General features: G+C 44.4%; 1 protein-coding gene and 1 long non-coding RNA gene across 3 annotated transcripts; one reads left to right on the top strand and one right to left on the bottom strand.

The window, feature by feature from the left end:
• The first annotated feature begins 5,503 nt into the window (after positions 1-5,503).
• On the top strand, positions 5,504-18,322 carry LOC135413972 (uncharacterized). Its single transcript, XR_010430522.1, has 2 exons — positions 5,504-14,183; positions 15,394-18,322. It is a non-coding gene; the product is annotated as an uncharacterized LOC135413972 (long non-coding RNA).
• On the bottom strand, positions 15,363-23,086 carry KCNJ8 (potassium inwardly rectifying channel subfamily J member 8). 2 transcript variants are annotated; one of them, XM_064654146.1, is made up of 3 exons: positions 22,603-23,086; positions 21,917-22,365; positions 15,363-18,213 (listed from the first exon to the last, which is right to left on the bottom strand). In XM_064654146.1, exons 2-3 carry the CDS (start codon positions 22,279-22,281, stop codon positions 17,313-17,315), a joined length of 1,266 nt encoding a protein of 421 aa, XP_064510216.1. In that variant the 5' UTR covers positions 22,282-22,365; positions 22,603-23,086; the 3' UTR covers positions 15,363-17,312. The 2 variants fall into 2 exon arrangements, with proteins under 2 accessions (XP_064510216.1, XP_064510215.1); XM_064654145.1 differs by having other exon boundaries at positions 22,613-23,086.
• Between the last annotated feature and the right edge of the window lie 4,451 nt (positions 23,087-27,537).

Below are 27,537 nucleotides of genomic sequence, written 5' to 3'. Positions count from 1 at the left end.
AAGCTTTAGCGGTGCAACAGAAAGGGAGATGTGGCAAGAATCTGAGGTTATAGAGTTCAAGTCTAAATACCCCTAAATACAGGGAGGCTCTGTTGCTGTGGTATTTCTGTACCTTGATTTAAAAGCCTCAGTCTGACCATGAGCTACCACTAATATGAACTCTGGGACTCAGACCCAACCTTATAACTGGCTTTTTTATGATCAGTGGCTCCAGCTTTAATTTGCTGAAATAAGGGCTATTGGCTGGGGCCTTTATCTCTTTTGTCTTGCCTTTCCTCCCCCCTTTCTCCTTCTGCTTCCCCTCATGTTTCCTTTTCCTTTTTCCTTTTCCTTTTCCTTCTCCTTCATCTTGTCTATCTCCTTCTTCTTCTGTCTCCTTTGCTTTCTCCTTTTACTTTTTCTTTTAGATGTAACTTTTTTTTTTAACCAGATCAGCACTTCATAGAATCATAGAATCTCAGATTGGTTTGGGTTGGAAGGGACCTTAAAGCTCATCTCCTTCCAACCCCCTGCCATGGGCAGGGACACCTTCCACTAGCCCAGGTTGCTTAGAACCCCATCCAACCTGGCCTTGGACACTTCCAGGATGGGACAACCACAGCTTCTCTGGGCAGACACACACTGTGTTGTCATTGTGGGCTTTGTGAAATCTTTGCACACCCATTTATCTCACCAAGCTACGAGAAAAACAAGATTCAGCAGTCACCAGGTTAGGATTTTTCTTTCTCCCAGCCCTATTTTCTTGTTAATGGGTTAGCCTGCTCCTAGATAAGTTTTAAAACTCTCAGGGATCCAGCTGTTGAAACGCATGTTAGCTTAATCAAAAAACAAATAAACAGCAAAGATGTGTGGGAAAGGAACCAACCGTACTCACTGTGAACACAGCAGTGTGCTGGATGGGCTTCTTTTTCCTCTAGTTCCTCTTGTGATTCAAAGTTGGTTTTTGGTTTGTTTTTTTTTACCCATGAACCAGAGAGTAACATTTGATCTCAGTTTGACTCCTGAAATAGGTCACTGTCTGGTTGGGGAGCAGAGATACGCAGAGATGATGCATCTGCTTGGAGATCAGTTGGTTGTGGCTGAGGGACAGCAGATAGGAAAGCATAAATCAAAATAAATATCCTCGTCCCTACTGTGGTTGAAACGGGCTCCTGTGGTATCCAGGGACAGCAGAGGGTTTGGAAAGAAAGGTTGCATTGTGATAGTATTTTTCCCTTTGTGGGTTACTCAGAATCTCGCATGGGAAGATGAGGAACAGCTCTGAGCACAGACTGATTGGGATGAACCAGTGTTTCTAATTCCACACAGGATAGTCTCTGTGAGAACCAGAGAGGTTTGCATCAAAACATGAGTGCTGGTTTGGAAATACTGGTGGTTGTTTCAAGGGGAGCAAGAGTAAATAACACACACAAACAGACCAACATTAAAATTACTTAATGTTCTGTTCTTTCTGTTTTATAAACTAGAATACCTTGAGGGATGAAGCAGAGAGTGAAGATTGCAGTGTGGAAGAAGTCCTTAACTTCTGATTCTGAAGGCATGATGTATGGATATAAAAATGTGCAGACTGTGAGATGACAAGTTCAGCACCACTATTTGTAGAAGATAAATGAGTCAAAAAATTATTAAAACAAATAAGTAAATATAAAAACAAACAAAGAAACAAATTGGATACACACAAGTCCATAGATCCTGAGGAGTTGCTCCCATAAGAGCTGGCCAATGTCATTGTGAGGCCACTCTGAATTATTTTTGAAAAGCTGTGGCAATGATTGGAGGTTCCTGAGGACTGGAAGAAGCAAATGTCACCTCTATTTTCAGGAAGGGCAAGAAGGACCTTCTAGGGAACTACAGGCCAGCCAGCCTTACCTTAATCCCTGAGAAGGTGAGGGAGCAACTAATCCTGAAAATTAGTTCCAGATATATAAAGAAAAGAAGGTGATTAGGAACAGTCAGGCACAGATTTAGAAAGGGGAAACCTCACGTGTTGAGATGACCAGCTTGGTAGACATGGGAAAATCAGTGGCTACTCTTTAGCTTTGCTTCAAGAAAGCATTTGACAGTGTCCCCCCCAACATCCTGGGGCCCAGTCACCAGTGGTGAGCCCAAGGAATTGCTGTCAGGGTCAATAGTTTGACTTCTTTCTTATATTTTTATTGGTAATAATAAATCATCGTCGATCATGTTCTACTTTCAACTGCAAAAGTCTCCATGAAGGTTCAGTGGATCATAGACTGAAAGAATATACCATATCCAACAAAATCCATATTGCAGGTATTATTACACTCCAGATGAAAATTTTCTCCTCAGCATTGAAAAGTAGAGGTATTTTTTTTTAAATTTTCATAGGCCAGAGAGTTCTATGGACTTCAACTCTTTTGTTCCTTCTTAACTGCTCTAAAAAAGAAATCCTAGCAAAGTTGAAACAAAACAAATGTAAAGAAAATGACTCTGTAAAACAATACTGTGGGATTTTTTCTGTCAGTGTAAACTCACAGGAGAAGAAAACAATTCTTCAGTAATTGCCCTTGCAATAAACCCAGCCTGAGCTGCAGTAATCAGACTGATATTTTATATCTATCCTACCATGGGAAACAATACTAAAAAATGTTGAATTGCAGTGTGGTTTGCTTGGTTTTTTAGCAGTAATTTCTGTTCCTTTGTAGGTGCTTCAATTTTGGGGGGTTCGTAGTCTGGGTGCTTAGGGAAAAATAGGAAGTGAGGCAAATGGAGAGTAGAGGTGAACCCACAGTTTTGTGCTTCTGGGAGTGCCTGCCTGGTCTTCTGAAGCCAGGGACAGCTGGAAACCTCCTGCAGCACCACAAGGGTTTGGAAGAACTCAGACTTCAGTCAGTCACTCACTCACATACCTGTGGTGCTCTGACGGCTGTAGCATTTTCACTCCAAAACTGTGAAGGGGAGATGCCTCGCTACCCTGAGTGTTCTGTGGTTTCACTCCTGTGCCTGAGGGTTAAGGAGGCTTCTCTCAGTCCAAGCTAGAAAAAACAGATTTTTTTTTTCTCTAGTTTCTGCTGCATCAATGAATGTCCTGTTACACCTAAACATGAGAGAACCATTTCAATGGTTGAAAAAAACAGTAATCCTTGCTGGGTGTCTCTCAGAAGGCTCTGAGGGCAGGTAACTAGCCAAAAAAAAAAAAAAATCATTAGGCAGAAAAGGATCCCTTGTCACGCAGACAGGTGAGGAGGTGCTGGTCTGACTGCTCTGTGTCTGCTGGAGGAAGAAGCAGCTGAGATGCAGAAGGTGGCTGAGAGCTGGACCAGATGCACAGTGAGCCTGCAGCTGTGCAAACACCTACCTGTGTCCACTGCCTTTCACGAGCACAGCCTGCACAGATACACAAACCCTTTGACTCACAGCTCCAGGCCAGCCAGGACGTGGTACTGTTTGCATTTGGTGTCAACAAAGGATCCATGGGCTTAGACCCACCTGAGGGTCTGACAGACTAGGCCCTCATAAATAAAAACTAAATCTGCTCTTAGGATGGCTTTGTGTAGCTTTTTCTGGCTTTCCATCTTAAAACAGGCTATAAATTCTGTGTTAAGAAGTTCCATGATGTAGGTTATGCAGCTGAAGCCGAGTCTCTGTCTGACAGGGACAGGGATTTTTCCATACCTGCGTCAGAAAGTGGCACGAACTTCAGAAGTGCAGTTCTTGCCTGACCCTTTCCTGGCACCACTTGTGTGAATCCCACTGCCAAGGGCTTGTTTACCTGTGTGACAGACCAGCCATCTGCCCAGCCCTGGGCTGGTGCAAATCCAGAATAATTCTGGTGACTTCAGCAGAGTCGCTCAGGGGAGACACACGGAGTTGAGGTCAGGATCTGTTCTGCTTAATTAAATAAATAAAGGTTAAGTATCCTGCAAGATCCATTTTCCAGTGTCCTTAACCTTGTCTTTGCTGGCGACCTCCTTATTTATTTATTTACTTATTTTCCAACTGCGCTTTTCATGGCCATTGACATAAATTTTCCAGCTTATTAATACGGAACATCTGTGGTCCCTATGCAGTGTCCTCTATAGGTCATGGGAAAGCTTTATCTTACTAATGAACTCCATTCCTCTATATATTCAAGCCCAATTGATGGGGCCAAGTGTGTTTATAAATAAATATTGTCTTGTAATGACCATTTCCATATGTCCCAGAGGAACAGAGATTTCGTCCTTTGGAGCTGGCCAGCTGCCTCCTTTGTAACAGTGAGAACAGTTTTCCCCTGTGTGGGTAACGTTTGATTTATGTGGAAATGAACTCCCTAAGGTGACGGGCCAGCGATGCTCAAGAATGCACTGCTCCCAACCACCCTTAAAAGTCAGGGAAGTTTCTTCACCCACCCACCCACCCACCATTTTTCTCTTCATCAGACAAAATGATGGTTGTGTTTATTGAATATGTCTATTTGTCCCTATCCCCCCAACAGGGACAAAAGCATGAGGAAGGCAAGTGAGTTTCATTGGGGTGCTATCCCATATCTTCCACTGATGTAGGACATTGCTAAGTTATGGAACGATATGTTTGCTGGGAAATTCAGAGCATGGATTGTAAAAATATCTGGTGAAGGACTGACTCCTTTTACTGATGAGTGCAACAAGAAATATGCTGCAATATGCCTTCCCTTCTGCAGGAGGCATGATCCAATAGTTCCTTATCACTGAAGGATGACATACTGTCCCAGTGGCTTATTTCTTAATACTTTTATACCAGAGAGAATATATTGCATTTCTCCCACGAGTCTTCATCTGCTCTGCATCCTCTTCCATCCAGGCAGTGGTGCAGAGGAGCTCAGAATCCAATTTTGAAAGGCTTTCAGAAGAAATCCATTGCAGTTTTTAGAAGAACAACATACAGGACTAATGTAGCATTTCTGTAATTCGTCACTGTTTAAATTGTTCCTTGAGCTAAATACACGCATGCGTTTATGTAGATAGATACACACAGAGTAAAGAATGTTTATTCTAATTTTCCACTCTCCCAAAGCTTTGTACTGTGTGGAAAGGAGTGATCTATAGATTTCTAAGCTTTGGAGGTTTCTTGTAAAGCCAGTCTGAAAAAGAGCCTCCAGGCTTGCCCAACAATGAGAAATGATTCCTATGGCTGTATTTTCATCCTATAGTCTGTCAGAAATACTTTGGCTGTTTCATTTGCTGTGATAAACATATTTCCAGCAAGATTTGGCATGAATCCAATGCAAGATGACATTAAGAGAGAGACTAATGTAAAATATCTCTGTCTCAACTTCTGTGATTCCATGATTTCAGAGAGAAACAAAAGTATGAAAAGTTTCCCAGTAGTGTCTTACCATGACATTAAAGTCTGGGTTAAGTCTTTGGATTGAAAAAAAAAAGCCTAACATCTTCAGTCATATTTCAGGCCACAAATATTTAAGAATGCAGGAGCTCCAGGCTGACACTGAGCTGCCCACATAAGGACAAGGAATGGAGATGATGGTCAAAAGAAAAGAAAGGGTATGCGTGTGTATGCGGGGGTAACCAAAACTTAAGACTAAACTGAGGAAAGAGAAGTAATTTTTCAGGACTTCACTCTATTATACAGAAAAAAAAATAGTCAAAGAATTATCCTTCTCCTCAGCATGTTGGGTTTTAGCTCTCAGTGAAGAAAGGCTATACCAAAATAAGACATCAGTTTTGGGTGTCTAGGTGCTTCTCCATTTTGGTGCCAAATCCAGTTCCAGCTGACGCACGAAGGGCCAGACAGAGCCTCCCTTTCCTGTACTCCGGGACATGTTCCATGGGAGAATTCAGTAGTAAACCAATTCCTGTTAATTATTACAGCCTTATCATGTTTTCCAAGTTCTTGCATACAGTATAACAATGTATGTTAGAAGGGGATGTGTGCACTGTGGTCTGGTTTTGCTACCCATGAGACTTGGCATTGCAATCCTGGCTCTTCTGCTTAAAATGGCAGAGACAAATCCATACCACCAGGAAAATAACACAAAATACTGTTTGTGGGTATTTAATTTCAGGATTATGAACTAGAAAAAAAAAAAAACAAAAACAAACAAAACAACCGCACGCCAAACCAGCTGAATTGATCTGTCACAACTGGGATCTGTTCAGTTTTTGTTTGTTATGTAAACTGCGTGACGGCCTCGCTTCCTGACGGTGGGAAAAATCTCCTGAGAAGAAACGTGTCTTTCGCTTCCTCTGGGAATGCTCAGTACCCTGGAGATTCTTCTTGCTTGACATTTTGTTTCTCAAGTGACTACTGGACCTTTGCTCGGAGGAGATAAGTAATTTTTCTTTCCCTGACTACAAGTAGTACATGTAATTATGTAATTGTAAGGCTTTTATGCTTAAGGCTAAATTGGTTTATGAGAAGGGATATACAGGGGTTTGTCCTCCCAGGGCTTTTCTGAGCAAGACTGATCTGGACTGGCTATATTTTCGTGGCAGGTAGCATGGCAAACTCAGGAAACCCCAGCTCATTACTGGGCCACTGTCCATCCCTGCTCTCATACCTTGTCCCACAGGGAATTTGGGGGCCAGAGCCAACAGACTGTGCAAAACAGAGCATAAGGTGCCAGTGGTGATTTGTGCCTGCTGTAATTATGATGCATTTAATACGTCATTGAACCAGCAACAAACTCTGCTCTGTTTATAAAATGAAAGAAGATATTTCTTCTATCTTCTGGAAATGCAGCATAGTTAGTGTGAAGAATGGTTGTGAAATATGTTGGGGTTGCATCTGGAAAACCTGAAGTCCTCCACAGAACTCCGGGTTCAGATTATGTCAGAACAAACAGCAAAGTTTAACTAAACTGAACCTTTTTTTTTCTACTTGACGGTGTTTTCAGATATGAGCTGCTTGCATTCACCACATTTGGAAGGTTCATAGGAAAGACAGGTCTAATAGTTGATCCAAACAGCCCATCTAAATTTATTTTCATCATACAGTTTTCACATCTGGCATTTCAAACAGCACCAGTCTACTCTGCAGTGTCTGGAGTTCTGTCTCTACACAAAAGAAGACAATTATTTCAAAACCATGAGGTATAAAATAGGGAAACCCAAATCCTGCTCTCTTACTAGATTACTGGTGTATCTTTTTTTCATTATTCATTGAGATCCCATTGCTACATAACCTTCCTTTTTATTTTTATTAGAAACCTGTGAAACAGGAGTACCTTGCTGCCATATGGAAAGAAAGGGCAGCTAGAACCTTCCTGCCATTTCCTTTGCACTAAAATGTCTAAACAGAGATGCTGCTGGTTGTAAGTTTAGGGTTAAGAAGATCCCTGGGATTGGAAGGCACACAGCCATGCTGTTTGGGAAGGGCTGCTTCGGGATTAGGAAAACTCCCCTGCTAGACAGATTTGTGCTACTTTTCCTTTGGAGTGCTCCTTCCTGGACCCTTAAGCATATATTTAACTGCAGAGATCTCCTTGAGAATCCTCCTAATTTAGAGGAGGCTTAACACAAGCATACAGGGATTGCTGAACTGTTTAGGATTTCAGAGATGCCTAAGGTGTTTCATGGAATTCACAGACTGGTTTGGGTTGGAAGAGACCTTAAAGACCATCTAGTTCCAACCCCCTGCCATGGGCAGGGACTCCTTCCACTTGACCAGGTTGCTCAGATTCCCATACAGCCTGCCTATATGTGTGGATAACAGCATTCCCAGTGTTTTAATTATGTTGTATTTATTCATATTAGCAGACAGTACTCTATAATTCACACTGTATTAGGTACCTATGTCTTAGCAGGTCATTCCAAGCACAATAACTGGAATCCAGCACTTGCAGATCCTCCTTTCAGAAGTTTTTGATCTGAAATAAACCATGAAGACAGTTTATTTATTCTACCAAAAAGAATAGTTTACCTAGTAAGAAATATTTTTAAAACTGAACAGCTGACATTCACTTCTGCTTTCCTTAAAAGCCAGGTGTCCCTTGCCTTCTTCAGTGCATTCCCAGGTAGTCTGGATCCATGGAGGAGCTGCCTTCTCCTCCCTTGGATGATGTGTTCCTACAAGCCTCCTGTCTCCAGTATCTCTGGTCTCCTCCTTGCCCTGTCATTGTCTCATTACAATACTCCCTGTGTGCTGAAGGTGGCTTGTCCTACCATTTTTCTCTTTTTTGCCCAGCAGCCCTTTGTTGAGCTGATTCACTGTAATGGCCCAGCCAACACTGGAGGAACTGTTCCAGCATTCACTACCCAGAGAGAGTCCAGGTTGTCCATGCTCAGTCAGAGGATACAAGGGACCCATTCCTGCTCAGAGAGTGTGCAAGACCCTGACCTGCAACAGTCAATCGTTTAGCAAGAGGAAAAGCAAAAGCTGTGGAAGGGAAGACGGAATCTGCTTCGCCTTTGACAGTCCTTTGAACTGTGTTCTGGCAGCTCTGAGCAAGCCTTCCCCAGGGGGAAATCAGGCACATGTGCTTCTGAGAGCAAGATCCAGGGCTGATCCTTGCTGCTGCTGTGAAGTTCACATGGCCATGGCATTCGACCCAGCTGGAAGAGAGCCCCTGCCTGATGTGAGAGGGCAGCACGTAGCTGTGTGGTCGCTGCTGAATTCGTGACTTAAATGCATGTCCCTCACGGTGTGTGCCTTTAAAAACCCAGATCTCTGAATGAAACCATTTGGTGAGCCTGCTGTGTCTTTCCTAATGAGCATTTCACCCCTTGGAAGGTACATTTTTTCCCTCTTCTCTGTATGTGCCATGGCTGATGCTGTTGGGCAGATGGCTCTGTATGTATGTAAATTTTACTGAGCTGAAATGCCACAGCCTCTTGGTGATTTCATGTCCCAGCTTATTATGGACAAGCTTTTCAAAGGATCTGTTTCTACCGAGAAAATCATTCCCTTTCCCCCCACAAAAAAAAGTTCAGGAACAAAACGTCAATAATTTTTCCATGTGTGTATTTGCACATGCACACTTGTACATGCCCACATTTTTCCACTGCAGTTTATTTCCCTTGTGTCATGCTCCAAATGACATCCCTGAAGTACCCATGTAAAATGCCTGGAAATCCTAATGGGGGAAGAAAGAGAAGTTTCGCTTTGTAACCATCCTGACCCGTTTTCTGCCCAGATGGCACAGTGGCATGTGCCAGCCTTTCTCCACCCCTACACACATACATGTAATTCAAGTTGAAAACTTTAAAATTGGAAAATGATTATGTGAAACTCCCCGAGACATTTCACAGAAATCTAAACCAACACACTGCAAAGGGTTCCAAACAAAAATCGGTCTCCAAACCAGTGCTTCTCCTGTGACATCATGTCACATTAATAACTGCTAGGTTGACCTAATAAGGATGAAAATTCCCACTTCACAGCCTGTTCTCCCAGATTAAAAAAAGTATCTTCTGCTATGTTGGACCTTTCTTAATGTCTGCCACAACAGATGGGGCTGGTAGCTGGTTAGTTGAGGCCCTGGGTGGGAGAGAAGTCTATCACAGCGATGATCTTTTGCTCTTTAAAGCCCGTGACGAGGTCTCTGAGACATAAGGAGTCATGATATATACAGAATTTATGTGTGTTTGTGTGTGTGTGTGTGTGTGTGTGTGTCCGAAGCCTAAGCTATAAGTGGAACTTTTTAGCTGGAAACTCAAAGTAAAAATAACCTGGAGAATCCCTACTGTTGAATCTGGCAGTGCAAACACTTGACTCTTCATATAGATTTGTGTGTGTGTGTTTATATTTATATTTGTGTAAATACCAAGTTAAACAAAATTTTCTCCTTTGATTACATAATGTACCCAAGAAGAATTTAAATTTAAGGGGTTTACTAATGAATTAATGCTCCTGTGCTTGAAGTGCAATAGGAAAGAATGTATTCATATACACAGATGTATGATGTTGGAAAGCCATAAGGAGTTATCACCAGTTACTTGCTGAGTGATTTGCAGTGAGCCACAAACCCTGGAAGGGGTGGCTACCTGCTTAAAATGATATTTCTGTTTTGTGGACACCAATAGCAGCCTCTCAGTGAGTGAGTGTTCAGATATTGACATCTGAAATGAGAAAGATAATGGTTACTAAGTTTAAATGTTTCCATGTGGAATTATTGTGCTTGTACACGTCTGTGTATGGTTTCACTCCAAACATATCCATCAGTAAAGTTTCTGGCACCTTTACTTTGAAGACTGTTCTGCCTACCATTCAGTACAGGGTCAAGAAACCTTTATTTTAACCATCTGAACTTCTAGTTTCTCTGGGTTTGGGCCTCTTCTCTAGTAATTGCTATGACTGAAGTGCATTAGCCCTGGACATTCTGCAGCTCCCTCTGAAAGCGATGTACAGCATTGCCCTTCGCATTTTAATCACAGGATTTTCTATTACTTATAAACAGAAGAGGTTTTAAACTATTGTGAGGAAATATTTCAGGGGCTTGTGTGTGATCTGGGTTGCACTGTTTCCAAGTTTAACTAAACAGGGGTGAAACATTTATTAGGACTGAAGCAAGGGAAAAAACTCCAAACACAGAAGATGGCCCATTTTGCCTGGGACCTTCATTGACAGAAGGGGCACCAGTGGCTCCACTGGATTTTTTTTTTTTTTAAAATCCCTGAAAAAGACACAGGGGAAAGCTTGGCCTCAGTCACACAGTCTACTACAAACCTTCACAAAAACATGATGGAATATCACAAGCAATTTTGTTGTAGTTGATCAAACTACAGACTCACTCTCTGCTCACTGACTGCTGCTTTTCATCTTTAACCACAGTATCTGAATTGATATTTGAACAGATTATTGTCCCTTAAGGAAAACACCCATGACTGATAACATGACATACTTAATACCAATATAAACTCATCTTAAAGACACTCATGCCTTTAAAATTAGGTTAAATTTAATATTTCAAGAAGAACATTCAGACTTGTGTTCCATTTTACTTTTCATGTGAATGTATATACAGCACAAAGGAGAGCTTCAGTTCAGAAATTTTATTACTGTCTTAATTTAATACAAAATTTAAAGAATGCAGTGGGATTTTGTATATGGAAAAAATAGCTACATCACAAACAATTTAATCTGATCAGCCAGGAATAGTATCTGTTTATAATGTGATTTAAAACACTAGCTAAGGCTGAGCAGGCAACATTTATTAGCATTTGATGTGTTTTTGAAAAGCTTTGAGATGAAAAGCTGACCACCCAAGGGGCTCACAATTGTCACTTGCCCTCACTCAAACTCAGCAGAGTTTCTTTCACTGGGTGTTGCAACCCTTCAGTTTTTCTCCATGTCCTGACCTTGACTGAATCCCAAAACCATGACAGTCAGCAGGATCAGCCCCTTTTGGACAGACCGACCCAGATCACCCACAATCAAAGACCTAACATCAAAAAATATACCCTGAAGGATAACGAGGCTGGGCCATGGAAGGATGCAATTAATTTTCATGGCTATTGTGGTTACAAAAAAAAAAAGGCACTTGAGGAAAGCAGTGATGTTCCCTGGATGAGGAAGACACTGAACCCCAAACCACAACAGCCCTTTGCAGTCACTCCAGTGCCAACCCTCACTTTAATGGTCTCTGCAGCAGACCTCAGACCATAAAACCAAGGAGTATAATTTCCCTTTGGCTCACACAGAAGCTGGCTTTCTCATCCTTGCTACAAAGCCAACATTTAACAACAGTAGAAAGCCAAGTAAACTCCTGTAATGATAAGATACCCTAATTTTAACAAATTATCCCCAGGGACGTTTGTCAATGCTGTTTGAAGAAGCCACAGTTAGCACTGAAATGCATTTGTCAAAATAAATCAACAATTTGGGGATGCCTAACTCTGCTGGGTTTTTTTCCCCCCTGTTTCTTTGTTTCCTCAGTGGGAGAGTAATTTAAGACTCAGAGGAAGGCTTTCTCTTGACCAAAACTCATCGCCTCTCCCTATCCATAAATTTGGAGGGCAGCAGGGACCATTAGATCATCCCATAACATCCTGCACAGCTATTCCTGCCTTGGGCCCAGAAAAGTGTGTTGGGATCAACACGTATCCTCCAGAAAATTCCAGCACATTTGTGTGTAGGAGTAATGTCTCCAGATGGATCAATTTCCCTTTGGAGTAGGAAAAAAAAGGTGTTAAACCTTTGTTAAATGTGAAGAGAGTATCCATCATTCTTTTGTTTGCCCCTTTGAATTTTACTATCTACATGTTAAAATAATTAGTAAAAATAACTAAATATATGGACAACATTTTCCTTGAATGCATGGTTTTTGTCTTTCTTACATTGTACTGTGTCCTGATGATCCCAGAATATTCCCTTCACTGTTGGCCAATAACTTAGCAGTGTTCTGAGAGTCCTCAGCCAGAAACCCACTGAATACTTAGTATTTGAAAATATTTCTTTTAATCCAAGCCCCTTGCTGATGTGTCCTGACTGTGAGTGCCTCAATCTCTGTGGTTTCTGTTGGACAGCACAGATCTTGTCTCTGCTGGCTAAATCTCTCTTCAATTTTCCAATAAGAGAATGTGGGAGCATATTTTATCTTCACTGTCCACTTATCACATGAGAAATCTTCTTTTTTTAAGTTCAAAGAACCCTTAAGGGAAAAGTAGGAAACATAATTCAGGGAGATAGGGTTGAGAAGCATTATTAATATGCTAGGGGTATTAGAAACTCATGTCTATCAGCTTAGATTAGTCTGGATGTGATGTAAACAGAAATATAGGGGGAAAAATATCTTAATGTAAGCATTTGGGATTGAAAAAGTTAACTCTCACCTGACTACACAAGCGACCCAAACCAGGAAATTTGGGCTAGAGAGATGGGAATTTGCAGCCTCATTTTGGGTTCAAGAGTTTAGTATCAAGAGTTTAGCAGGGCACGATTTATTGCTTGGTGATGCCTTCCGAACCACCACCAGTATTGTGAAAATATCAGGCTCCACAGAGAATATATTTTGCCAAAATAATGAAAGCTTTGTTCCTTTCATCACACAATATCTAATGGTTTTTTTCTCCAGTCAAAGTTCCCTTCTGGTCTTGGACTAACTACTTTTGCAGCTTGCAGCAACAAGCATTTGCTAGTGACAGTCACTGGAGTGCTTGGAAACCGGCTCCACGAAACGTCCTCAATCTCCAGTTTGGGAAGGAGGAAAAGGCATGGAGAATTAGCCATGGGGAGCTTTTTTCAGTCAGAAAGAATGGTTTGTCCATACTGCTTTCCAGGTGGAAAAGCACAAGCATGATTCCTGCCCTGAACTTTATGCAGATAAGGCACGTGCTTGGTGAAATACATTCAGGATGGCTGTGAGGCAAGTCAAGGCCTGGGCCCCTGAAATGATCCCATGACCTAAAGTAACACTGGCTTTAGGGCAAAGGCCTATTGCATACAGGAGGTATTAACTAAATCTGAATGTACTTCTGGCTCTCTTGCTGCCTTGAGTATCCCAAAAAGCTTGGGTTGACCCTTCTGTGGATGGGGCCAAGCAGTTGAATTGGAGAGGGCAAACAGCTGTGGTGAAACGTGTGCCCACAAAGCAACAGTCCAGGGAGGGAATTGTTTGACAAAGCCACAGTGATGCCAGGAGTAATGTAGAGGTTTTTACTGGTTTAGTGGTTTTAGGAGTTGATAGCAGAGCAGGATGCACTGGAGGGTGCCCAAGAGAGGTGCTTTGAGCAGACAGGAGTGCCATAGTATCATAGGATAGTTGGGGTTGGAAGGAATCTTTAAAAGTCATCTAGTCCAAACCCCCTGCAGTGAGCAGGGATGTCTTCAGTGAGATCAGGTTGCTCAGAGCCTCATCCAGCCTGACCTTGTATGTTTCCAGGGATGGGGCATCCACCACCTCTCTGGGCAGCCTGTGCCTACAGGACACCAGTGGCTGTCTGAGGAGCTGTTGGGACCAGACAGGGTGTCCAGGGCTCCCAAAACACATTCAGTTATTGCTCATTGGCTCATGATCCCACTGACATTAACTTTTAATGGTTAGGTGCCTATCCTGCTTGTATCTTCAGCAGCCCTTGGGTCTGAAGAGCAACCTGCTGCAGAGACCTGATGTCCCCACTCTCCTCAGGGTGCACCCTGTCGAGGCCCTGCTTCTGTCCCTGGCTCGCACAAAATGTTTCCAAAGAGAGCACAAGAAATCCTGAAGGTGACAGCCACGGAATGACCTGCCAACAGGGAAAGTTTCCTCCAAAGCCTATTACTCAGATGTTGGCTACAACCCTGGAGCATTAATCTTGATATCCCCTGTAAGCACTGTCTGTGTTTGTTTGCTCTCTGCATCCCCAACATGTTAACTCTGAATCTTCTGGGCGTCCAAAAAGAGGACAAAGGGTCTCACTGCCATTTTTTCTGTCTGAAACACAGAAGTTCTTTAAGTGAAAGCTAGAAAGAAAAAATAAAGTGCAGTCCCAGACATTACACCTGTCCTGGAAGGACTTTACAATTACTTTTCTATGCTTAGAAAATAGTTTTACTCTTCAGTGACATCTCCCTGGTAGGCTGTTCAAAGAGCCAAAGCATATTAAATACACAGAATAAGCAATGTCAAGTAATGCAGTTCCAGTTACACCACGTTGCAGGGGGATGGGAACAGTAGGGACACAAATAAGTGTGAAGGGATCATGCTTATATTATATGTTATTGCTTCTACTTTCCTAAATTATTATCAGTGAGAGAGACAGAAGGTTAAATGTCAGTATGAACTGTGAGTAGTATTTGTTTGAAATCTCAACTGTCATTCTTAACTTGGCAGTTTATATTAAACACAGAAAACTTCAAATTTAAAATAAAGCCCCTTTCTGATAAAGTTGTCAGGGAGAATAAATAATTAAACATACTGAGCTGAGGTACTGCCAGCTCATCCCCTCTCAGCAGGCACAATATTGCAAAGCTGTGTCTGAAACGTGTCCTTTCAGTGAGGAATGCAGCTCTCAGGCCCAAAACCTCTTCCCTACTCCACAGCTGGCTGCTTATACCACTGGCCTCTTCCAGGTCTGCAAAACTTGCTCAAGAAAGGGGCTTTGCAATAAAGGATTTGCTGCACAAAGCAGGAGTACAGCACATGTGAACATGACACTCATGACAGGAGGGTCTGCCTTGTGTATCTGTTCAACATCCTGGCACCGGACCGGGGTGTCTTAGTGTTGTCTCAAAACACCAATATCCCTATAGCAGTCTGACAAGAAACAGAGCACGTTAGGTGAAAATGAAATAAAGAATGTACTTAGGGGCAAAATGAGAAAATGGTTGTGGGTAAAAAAAAACTAATCTGAAATACCGACAGAATATTGAGATAATATAAAATTATTACTCAGAAGGACTGTGGAAAAGGCTGGGATATAAGGACTAAAAGTAGAGGAGAATGAATGGAGAATACAAAGGAAAAGAGGAAAGACATAGGGAAAAATCAGAGACGGAAGAAATCATAATTGTCACTTTTTTATTATTATTTTGTAGAAAATCTGCTTTTGTACAGCATCTGACTTAACCATGTATCAAACAGACAACCTCAAAGAAATTCACAGCCCTGGAAACGGAGGCCAGAGACAAATTGTATATGCTTTGCTCTGACTCTTGGAAGCTGCAGATGTTCATTGTTTGGACACAAAACAGACAGATTAATATCTCCAGATGTTCACCATCCATTCTTCCAGGACATTAGTGGGCAGGCCGGGGAATGGATGCTTTTAGCAGAAACTTCAGTTTCCGCTACTGCTTCAGACAGAAGTAATTTGTCAGAGTTGATGTTCTGGAGAGCACCTGCTCCAAAAGCAGGGAGTCTACACTACAGATCAATGCCCCTCCCTGCCTCCACCCAACGCTATATGAAGCCTAAAAACCATCCATGCAACTGCTGATGAACTGACTTCCAAAGAGAATGAGAATCCAGCATTGCTTCTGACTATTTTACCCAACAGGAATAAGCAAATATTTAAAATTGCAGAAGTATTCAAATGGTTGAGTGGCTCAGAGAGTCAATACAAGGACAGAACTTCTATTGAGCCACAGACATAACACTAGTTTTTAAAGAAATTTGAATGTGAATTTGTCCATAATTATGCTTCTTATTCACAAAGAAAAAAAAGCAGGTATCAATTTAGCATTACCAAATGTGATACAATTAATTGTCATACGTTTATGTATTATTCTAGAAAAACGTGTGATGACACTTTTGGGATGGCTCTAGGTAACAAATGTCCATTTTAATTTGAAGAGAAAAGCTGTTTACCACCAATTCTCAATGCCAGGTTATATAAAAACCCAAGTGAGATGCTGTTGAAAAAAAAAAAGTAATTCAGCAGCAGCAGCACCCAAGTCCCCCTGAAAATTATTCGGATAGTTTTGCAAATACTTTCTCTAATATTATTGGCATGGTTCCCTCACATTCCCATTCATGAATTCCCACTGGCAAAATGCAACCTTCTGCTGGAGCAAACAGACTTAATCCTATGAAAAATACTGTAAGTGAAGGATGTACATGTGTTGTCTTCCATGTATGAATCTATAAGAGGAAACAAAACAGGATTTGGTCTTCCACCCACACGAAGAGGATGTTAGAGAGGCATTCGATTTTTCCAGCTTGAATCATTTCAGTGAAACAGATGCTCAGGTAGCAGCCAGGAGGACTGGAGTTTCTCAGCTTGGGCTACAGCTACACTAAGATGTGTGTTGTCCTGCAGCTGAGTATCTCTTTGCTGTTCCACTGGTTTTCCTGCCACTGCTGCCCCGAGTGGCACCAGTTTTTCTGTGGGACGGACAGGTCACTTCACCTGACCTGAATGGGCTCTCAAAATGCCCTTGCCACAAACCAAGGAAAAGAAAAAGCCTGGAAAATGAAGGTAAAACAGTGGCTCTCCTCCAGTGAAATCATTGAGGGATTTAGCTACTCCTTTTAAGGAATTCACACCCAAAAAAGTTCAACATCCAAATAATCTTGCACAAAATCCGTGGGAGCTGTTGTATGCAGAAGTTTGGTAAAAGAACTCACTTCTGCCTGCAGGTGGGTAACCCACTTACACAGGAAAACACCACACCTTGTGACACCCAGCAGAAGACAAGAAAGAGACCCCCGTTAGGAAAAATACGATTAAAACAATTAGCGTGCCATTAAAACAAGTATAAATACACATTATATTACATGGGTGAACTGTGCTTTCTTTAGTGTACGTGCCATTTTTTATTAATTCATACACTAAGTGCTAAAGTGTTTTCTTATGCCATTAGGTGGTGCTTTCAGTAAGTAATGGAATAAATAGTTCTTGCACGGTTCTCTTCTGCGTCGTGTTCTCGTTTTCTGAAGTAAAAGGAAATTTAAGCAAAACCCCCACAGGTGTCTCCTCCTTCCAAAGCCCAGCGGCCTCACACAAAGCTGTGCCTCACGTTTCCGAGGCGCTCTGGCTCCCCTCGGGCGTGATGAACTGCACTTTGGGCACGATGAGGGAGGAGTTGGTTCTCCGCATGGAGTTGCTCCTCCGAATGGAGTTGTTCCTCCTCATGGAGTTGCGCTTCCGCAGGGAGTTTTGGTGGGACAGCTCGCTCTTCTGCAGGGTCTGGATGAGGATGGAGGGCTTCTCATCGAGCTCCCGAGCGCTGCAACGCGGCGCCGCCACCTTGACGGTGTTGCCGAACTTGGAGTAGTCGACTGCGTACACACCTTCCTCCTCGGTGACGATGGGCACGAAGCGGTGGCCCCACAGGATCTCCTCGGCCACGTAGGAGGTTCTGGCCTGCGTTGTGATGCCCGTTGTTTCCACAACTCCTTCAAGTATCACGATGAGCTCCAGGTCCTGGAGCGCCAGGTCGGCGGCGGAGATGTCGTAGAGAGGGCTCCGCTTGTCTATGACGTGACAAATGATCAGCGGCGCCACGAGGAAAATGTTGTTGCTTTCGATGGGGTTGTCCACGGGGATGTCTACCTGGTGAATGGGTATGACTTCTCCCTCGGGGGTCGTGGTCTTCCTCACGACCTGGATTCTCACCGAGGCGCTGATGATCATGCTCTTCCTGAGGTCTCCCACTCGGAACATGAAGCAGAGTTTGCCGTTGCGAACCGCGATCACGGCCTGCCGGCTGAAAATCAAGGTCTCAGCCCGCCTGTGGGCTTGCGCTGTTTTCATGAATATGCAGCCCAGCATGACAGCGTTGATGATCAGACCCACAATGTTCTGCAGGATCAGCACCGTGATGGCCAAGGGACATTCCTCTGTCATCATCCTGCCCCCAAAACCAATGGTCACCTGGACTTCAATGGAGAAGAGGAAAGCGGAGGTGAAAGACCTGTAGGGGAAGATTGCAGCAAGTTAACTCCCAGGACACGGGAACACAAACTGGGGAACTGTTCACATGTACTTTGTAGAAACAAATTTAAGGACCTATTTGTACAGTTCTGGCGTACTTAAGCCTTCTGTTAACACCACCGTGTGCTTGCTGACTCTGTTTTTGTGTGGTGGGTGTAGTATCTGATGGTGGCAGGGAAACATCAGAGCCTGAGCCCCTAAAAGACCGTCTGTAACACAAGGTGACCCTGAGCAGCTCATGGGAGTCTCTGTTCAGGAGCACATCCTGCCCACTGTGTCAGTCAACAGCTCTGTAACACCTGGGCTTTCCACCTTCCCCATCCCATGAAGCTCTTGGTGGAGAGAGGCGGTTTTGGCAACAGTGAGCAATCAGCTGGCACACTGAGATCCTTCCACCAGCCTGTGCAGGGAAAGGAAACGGGGAAAATTGCAGCCTTTCATTCATGCTACCTGAATCATGAGCCAGAACTTCCTGGAGGGAAAGGGAACACTCCCAGATTCGTGACACTTCCCAAAACCCTGCTTGCCTTGTGACTGAACCTGCAGGATCAGGCTGCAGAGAGAGGCCAGTGGCCTCCATGGTGCCCCCTGCACATCCTGTGACCCAGGGCTTGGGTTTAGCTCACTGCCATGGCAAGACCAGTCGGAAGGAAAATTTCAGCACACAGAAGTGGGTTGTTGTAGAAGTGTGGGTTAAGTTAAATTCCCTAATATTCTATGGTGCTGGACATCAGAAAACCCTGCCCACAAACTTCCCAAAATATATTATTTATAGTAGCTCACAATGTCATATCCCCTGTATATATCAGGGTCTTTAATTTCCTTTTACAGCCAAAGATATCCTTCAGCAAAGTCTCATGTGTCTAAAATCAGTCTAAATGTGTCTAAAACCTTGGGGTTTATCTGGTAAACTCGCAGCACGCTGGGTCTCATGTGAACTAATATCATAGTCACCTTTTTAACACAGTACTATCCACCAAATTTGGAGCATCACCATGCTCAACAGGGCTTCACCCATGGAAAATATGTCCTGCCCATGAAGATGGGTCTAAATAATTCATTGGGTTTGGTTTACTTTTCAATGAATCTGATTTTAAATATTTTTTTCTTTTTTTTTTTTCCTAATTGTATTTTCACTGGGGTCATGAAGAGACATTGAAATAGCATGGGCCATATCAGGGATAATTTTCTTTAGAATGAGAAAGTCCATCTTTCAGAAAACCAGCCAGTCTCTGCAGAGATATCTTTGAAAGAACTCTTTACCTGTTCTATTGTTTTAATTTTTAGCCAATTCCTTTGTATTGAGTGGGTTTATTTTTGCAACCCACTCATAACAAATTGGTACGAAGGAGTTAATTAATATAAATCCATGGAATGATTACTTATGCTAATGAATATTTATTTATATGCAGAATGAAGCTTCTGGATTAAACTTAATTCAGCTTAATTCAATTTAAAGCTCTGCAGAGTAAATACCCTGATTTTCCTTAACAATACTCCTTCTTTTAAAAAGAAAAACAAAGTAAAGGAAATCCACTTTTAACAGTGGAAGTAACTGAAACAGCAAGTTTGTAAAGCATTTTGACCATGTGAAAAGGGAGCCAGAAACTCCAAATCACACTGTTCCCAGGTCCTTTCCCTCAGAGCTGTGTAACAGTTTTCCTTTTTGGATAATGTTTGCTTCCTGTGGCAGAGCTGCGAGACTTAGAAACTTCTGCAGTACTTTGAAAAATTAAAGTGCTGTGCAAGTTCTGGGCACTGGTTAAAATTTCAAAAGTCAGATTTCCCGTAAATCTGTAATGGCACCAACCCAAGAAAGCCCTCCTGAAATATCTGTGGGCCTAAACCTCAGGGAAGTAGGTTAAAAATTGTTTGCCATTATTTTGGCATATAATATTAAATGCAATATTAAAGATATTTTGCACCCAACAACTCACCATCCTTAAAAATGGCAGCAATCACAGTGTTACTACCCAGCTTTGACCAAAGTTGTAGCCAGATTTAACAAGAGCAAGTATTTCACTACGAAGGGAGAAGATTTTCCATGGCTTGCACATGGACACTCCAGCAGCTGCTGGCTGAGCCACCCCAGGTACTGGCCCGAGGGACGGATGTGTGTTCTTTGGCACGGGCTAAACCGGAAAGTTACGCCGATTCATTCGCTCTGCTTTTCCACACCCCTCCTGGCTGTCCCGGCAGGACACATCCTGGAAAAGCTGCCAAGGTGGCGCTGCAGCAGCCGGGGCTCCAGGGAGGGGATGAGGGGCAGAGTCCTGGCTGTGGAGGGGCCCAGTCCCAGAGGCACGAAGCCCTTGGCATCCGGCTCAGGCTCTGCAGGGTGACCCAGTAGCCACCCCATGGGGTGGGCCACACTGAGGGGGCTGCCAACCACACAGAGGGATGTCCCTTCAGCTGACCCTGAAGAGCTGGAGGGTTGTAGCTGCTCGCTAATTCCAGCTGGACCAATCCCAGAAATCCCAGAAATGCCGGGGGTAACACTCCTGCGGGCACAAGCTAGGTCATGACATCTCAGTTCAGAGGAGACTGCTTGTGGCCACACACTGGAAAAGAAATAAGGCAGCAACCCCTGCTCCAATCCCCCCAAACTTATTGAAGGTTAGCTCAGAAAAATCCCCGTTCCCTATAGCTTGGAAAATCCCCCATGTAGCAAAAAATTGTCAGAACAAAGGGGAATTAAATCTCTGCTCCCTCATGAGCCAGACACAATGTCCCTTCAAACTTGGTGGGGTGTCTCAAAACTATGGAGGAGAAAGGAGAAAAGAGAAGTGGATTCTCTGATGTCTCAGAGGACCCTGCAGCTCCCCGGACCCTCATAGCACTGCAGTGTGTAAGGGCAGCTGACCTGGGGCAGTCTGGTGGCACCAAACCAGGATTTTTCTCCCTAAAAAACCAGATTTAACAGATGCAGAAGCGATCTTATTGCTTACCCCACCTCCAATTAACAAACAGTCTTCTCTTCTGTGTATGAATGTGCCAGTTTATCAGTGCCTTGACAACTGTCATGGGTTTGGGGGTGGAAGGTAAAATACCCTAGCAGGTGACATTTAATCTAGTCATCCCTTAAGCTTTCACTGTGACTGACACATCATGTTCACTGTGGAAACCTGCGGCTTCACCAAGGTATTTTGAAGCACTCCATATTTAACTGTCCCGTGAGAGTCATCTTGAAAGACATCCAGTTTCGTCCTAAGTGACACTCTTCCTGCTAGCCCTGCCTGGCACCTGTGGCTGGTGCCCTGCCTGGCACCCACAGGTGGTGTCCTGCCTCTCGGGCACCACTCCGGAGTGACCACCAGGCTGGAGATGCTCCCGCTGCCGTAGACAACGTTACAATACATATAACACATACCCACTCTTGCAGCAGGCTCTTATCTCGACAGGCAAGGTATGTTACCCACAGAGTGTGGAGACACATGAAAAGCAGCAGGTCTCCCTCTCTCTCAGATCCTGTAAGGAATCAAAGAAATCTACAGTACAGTATTTTCCAAGCCCGGCAGGCTTGCTGAATATACGCAATCTAGAGGAAAACACTGCACTTTTCAACTGTCTCAACCAAACACAACGTTTTGTTCGTGTAAACCAAAAGCTGCATTTTAGGCAACTCCAGGACAGCAGGCAGCTCTGCTCCCCACCCTTCCTTCACCCCACCGACCGCACTTTACCTGACACACGTCACGCACGGCGTCCACTTGGTGCTGTTGGCGGCGTTTTCTGTGCTCGGGTCCATGTCGCCGTGGGCGAAAGCCACCAGCCACCACATCATGGCAAAGAGCAGCCAGCTGCACAGGAAGGACATGGTGAAGATGACCAGCGTGTGACGCCACTTCAGGTCCACCAAGGTGGTGAAAATGTCCTGCAGGAATCGCCCCTGCTCGCGGATGTTCTTGTGCGCCAGGTTGCAGGCGCCGTTCTTGGCGATGAAGCGGGCTTTGCGCGGCCGGTCCCGGATGCGCGGCTTGCGCAGGTTCTCGGCAGCGATCCGTGCCAGCACATACTCTTCGGGGATGATACTCTTCCGAGCCAACATCTTCCTGCCACCATAGTCCACTCAGAGCGAAATGAGAAGTGGGGGGTGGTCCCTCTAGAGCGTCTCCGCAGGGCTCGCTCTACCCTGCAAAGAGAGAGAACCTGGTCAAATTTGCCACTACAAGCAAGAAGACCCGGCTGGGTGACCCCTACCAAAACCCATTACATTAAATGCTAATTCTACAGTGCCCTCCCTCTTTCAGACCATCATCTTTATAGGAGTAGTTGGTATCAGCTCGTAAGAGAAAGGAAAGATGCCATTTGGACGCTCCTTGCAGGAAGGGAGGCTGCACAACAGCCTCACAAACGCGGTGTAAAGTACCGTGACGTACAACAGGTCGGTTCCTCGGGCTGTTTCTCCAGGAGGCAGCAGTGCCCAGGTGGGTACCAGAACACGAATCACTAAGTTACTCGCATCCTTGAGAACCCGAAGAATCGGACGTCTCCTGTTTGAGCGGGGCTAGTCTGTGGAGAGAGCGTGGAGACTCATTCCTTACGGCTACAGCCCCGCAGCGCGCCCAGCACCCCGCCGAGAGCCCCTGCCCCGTCCCCCGCGAGCATCACAAGAAGGAGCCGAGCCGGAGGTGCGGGAAGCAGGGAACGGCCCTCCACGGAGCAGGCGGTCCCGCTTGCCCTTCTCAGCTCTCCTTCCCTTCCGGGATTAGGCGGGGAAGCCCTCCCTTTATTCCCAAACTTTGCTCCCAGACGGGGTGACAGCACAAACCCACGGAAAAGCCCGGCTCCCCGGCGGGCTGGCCCGTCCCCCCGGGGGAGGGCAGGGGCTGCCTGACCCCGCACCGCCCCGCAGGGCCCCGCAGCTCCGCCGCTCTCCCCGCCGCGGGCGGGACGCGGGCGGGGCGGGGAGCGCTCCCTGCGCGGTGCCCGCGGGGGATGCGGCGCTCGGCGAGCTTCAGGTTGGGACCAGCCCACTGAGCAGAGGACCGAGGTGCTCACGCCGTTCGTGGGTGTAACAAAAAAAAGCCAGGGAAGCCAGCCCCTGCTGCACTCCTGGTTGCTGCCCCTGGCAAACCGAGAGTTGTGCCGTCCTAACTCTGTCTCCCCTCGAATCTGGCTGGGACGACTCGCAAGCAGAAAGCGAAGCTGTGCTCGGGAAACCAAAGCCAGAATCTTGTGACCTTCGCCGCCTTTGACAAACTTAATTACCTGTCTCTGCAAGAAAAGGAAAAAAGACGTCCCTTTTCATGGGTCACAGCTATTGTTGGGCAGAGTCAGGCTCCTCACACTGTTCAGCTGGACAGCCAGCACTGGTTTTTGTGTTTGGGATGGGTATAGGAGAAATTATGCACAAAAAAAAAAAAAAAAAAAAAAAAAAAAAAAAAAAAACAACAGTGAAATCACTAAAGTTTTTTTCTTTCCCACCGGTTGAGGTTTACAGCTTTGGCTCTCATGTTTAATGGAAACTTGCATTCTTGGAAGTGGCAGGGGTTTATGCTTTTTTTTTTTTCCCCTGAAGTCTTAGAGTTTGTAATAGGAAGAATAAACAGTACATCAATTTTATGAAAAGATCTAAATTTAGATTTTAATGAAGCAAAGTGCAGAGATTTCATCCTGTCATATTGACTCCCCCATGTCCATGGAATGCGTGCGTGCTTGTGAACAGTAGGGAAGCTTCCAAACTTTTCTGTGTATCACTCAAGCAAATTACCTGTGTGGTATAAACTTTATAGAGAACAAATCACTTCACTCCTCTCTTTAAACTAGAGAAGAAAAGGTTTGACAGGCCTGCTGCCATCAGGAATGTTTTAAGTGTATTCAGGCTTGGAAAAACTGAGAAGGCACATTTGACAGGCAGTGTAATCCTCAGCTTGAAGATATCCACCCTGCTGAACACGTGCACGTGCTCAGCTTTAAATAGATGAGTGGTTCCTGGAAACTTCTCTAGCACTGTCCTTTGCCAGTACCACATACCCAGCACCCGGAGGAGAGACACACAAAAAGCCCCAGGCATATTAGGCAATTAGCTAAATATTGGTGTGTGAAATTAACTTTAGGCAAATGAGAAGCTGCAGTCTGAAAACTCAGGATCTAAACCAAATAGATTCTAACCAAATAGATTCTTTAGATTCTAACCAGACACCAGAGTGCAAATACATGAAGTCACTCAGGTGAGTCAATCAGCCTTGTTGGTGCCAGCTCTGAAACTTCCTGTGCTGGGCTTGGGGAACTCAGAGCACCACCCTGCTACAAATGGGGTGGCAGGGACAGCTCTAGGGGGGCTGACTTATTTTTTTGATGCAACCTCCAAAAGTGCATCTCACTTGGGTGTAACTACTGTAAATAAGAGGTTTAATACACATTAAAAAAAAATCTGTTCCCTTTTCCCGTTTTCCTCATCCTTTTCCTCTTTTCCTTATTCTTCTCCTCTGCCTTTCTCTCTTTTAGCTCCTATGAAATGTTTGTTCCATACTAAGGCTAGAAACAAGATTGATATTCCCCAGGATGGCTGCTGGCTGCAACTCAAAAAATAAAGAACTGCCTGGGAACTGCAGAGAACACCTCCCACCCCCCACTTTTCATAAGGTCCTTGAATTGTATGACTTTGCTTCTGACACAAATTGGCTCATGTGACATGTCCAATTGCACAGTTTCCTCTGACGTTCTTGGAATCCACAACTTTATAAACAGGGACACAGAAACACCAAGAAATGTGATTTTATTTATCTGGCACCTGGGAGCATTACACACCTGTGTGGCTGTTTTCAGCCTCAGCTCTTTCTCTCTCAGCCAAGGCTCCTCAGCTGCTGCTGTGCTCCTCACACCATCTCTTCTGGCAGTGACTGCGACTGTGTGGCATAAAATCAGCACATGGATCAGCAGCTAGCTTGGAAAAAGTGGATCTAAACCATCTCTGAGGGCATGTGGGAGCAAGGAGCAACCTTCCTCAAGCTGGTCAGGTGGAACAGAAACTACTGCCAGCATTGGTACTGTCAGACTCCCCTACAAGCTCTCAGCCCCATGTGTTCCCTGCTAACCTGCTGGGGGTTTCCTCACCCTTCACTGGTCACCATGCTGAATTTTTGTAGCTGAGGCTGGAAGGGACCCATCAAACTCACACAAATAGTCTTGGCACAACTCCAGTGTGACTAAACAAAAGTTGCTGACAGTTTTACCCATCACCATACACTGGAGGGAAAGTGCTCATAAAATCCTACCTTTCTCTACTGAAAGAGCTTCCCTCTCACAGGAGGAGATGCCTTCCTCCCTGCTTACACTGCAGATGAGCTTTGAGGAAGCCCGCTGGGCCACAGGGGTGTGAAGATCAGGGGCACCAGACGTGATTTTGAGCACAGCATCCACTTCTCCAAGTTGCAGCACATGAATAAGCTCTGGAGAGTGACAGCTAAAAACGTTCCCCTTTGACCTTTAAATACTTGCTTGGTTGCCACATGCACATTTAAGTCTGAGATTTAAGTAATAGCTGGGAAAATCTCCTAAAATGTCTCCTAACCCGTTTGGTAAGGAACACAGTGTCTGAGTTCTGTGAGCACAGCCTTTTCAGGAAAAAAACATGATCAGAATTGATGGCAAGTTTGGGTCCAGTTTTGTTATGGCCCTTCATGAATCTCCTCCTTGCTGTTTCATTCCCCTCCTCCCACAAGGGTAACTGATAATATGGTAAATATCACTTTACAATTATGTCTATCTAAAAAAAGGATTAAATATCGTGCTTAGACATGAATCTGAAATTTCCACATTATAGCTGTGTGCAGCCCTTTCAGAAAATCCTGCTTCGTAATAAGTTTTGTTTGAAATTCTAATCTTAGCTTAGAGATAGGATGACTTTGCAGGCTTCCAGAGATGTCATGCACTTAGAAAGAGGCTTCCACAGACACACAAAGCCGATAAGCCATATTCGGATAGCGTGGATGAACTCTTCCCCAGATGAACTGGCAGGACATCCATCAAACATGAAAGAGCAGAAACTGCAAACTAAGGGCATCTGTTACCCTGAACGAGCTCTTTTTTTTTTTTTTTCTCCCTGTTTCATGCAGGAGCAGCAGGACAAAAATAGTCTTTATCATTGAAATACATGTAACTAGTGCCCCTCATCCAATATAGTTTGCACAGTGAGGTTTGTTTATTACATGCCCTTTCCTGGGACAGGAGTTTATTCTGAGGCTCTGGTAAGAGGAGCCCCACTTTGGGATTATTTGCCTCCCCATGCCATAAGCTAAGGAAAGGCTGCAAGTTGGTTTCCAGGTAGGTTGGACATGGTTACAATAAACTGTGTTGCCAATTCACTGGGGTGTTCTGTCCCCTGGGTTCTTCCCCTCTCTGACTCACTTACTATTTCCCTGTTGACATTTTTTCTGTGGAAGAACTGGCTGCTGATCCATCTCTTTATGATGATTCTCATTTCTGAGTTTACAGGCCACAGCAGTTCCTGAATAGGCTGAGTAAACATGTGAATTCTTTGCCTCCTTTGGCTGGTGGAAATGTGGATGCTCCTCTTCCCACCCTTTGCCAAAGATGGAGGCATCAAATGGTGTCTTCCTCTTGCATTCCTCCATTTTTTCCCCATAGGGCAACCTCGAAAACTACACTCAAAATACAAACTGTACTCAAAACAGCAAGAGTTCTCTGAATGTCTGAGCTGTTCTCAAACTCAAGAGTGTCTCAGAGCAAGATCTGCTAATCTGCTCCTCAGTGACCAGGCACAGCTCTGTACATTCCTTGGTGTCATTGCCCTCTTCCTTCTGCTCAGTCTCATCTCAAGTTTCCAAATGACATTTGGATTTTAATTCCTGTGGACCAGGGATTTCCTCACTAAATGTTATCTCAAAATGTCTAATACCCGATTTTTTTAAAAACATCTTCCACTGCAGAGTCATTTGTCCAAGTCTTTCAGGAAGAATTTCCTCACTGAAAGGGTGGTCAAGCATTGGTGTGGGCTGCCCAGGGAGGTGGTCGAGTCTCTACCCCTGGAAGTGTTCAAGAAATGACTAGATGTGGCACTCAGCTGACGAGGTGGTGTTCAGTCAAAAGTTGGACCTGATGATTTTGGAGATGTTTTCCAACCTAAATCATTCTGTGATTCTTCCATGGCAGGATTTGGGCTCATGTCGGGCAGCACCTCCCTCCCACCCAGTGCCCAGGTGTGGTTTGGGCGTGGGATGCCCCAAGCATAGTCCAGAGACTGTTGTAAATGTGCAGGATGGACAAAGCAACCTTATTTTGGGATAGCTGTGGCTTTAGACACAGGGATGCTCCCACAGATGGGCAGTTTCACTTTTCC

The sequence above is a fragment of the Pseudopipra pipra genome, chromosome 5 (assembly GCF_036250125.1).
Source record: "Pseudopipra pipra isolate bDixPip1 chromosome 5, bDixPip1.hap1, whole genome shotgun sequence".
In the NCBI taxonomy this organism is placed as follows: Eukaryota; Metazoa; Chordata; class Aves; order Passeriformes; family Pipridae; genus Pseudopipra; species Pseudopipra pipra.
This window is presented reverse-complemented; position numbering and strand designations above follow the sequence as displayed.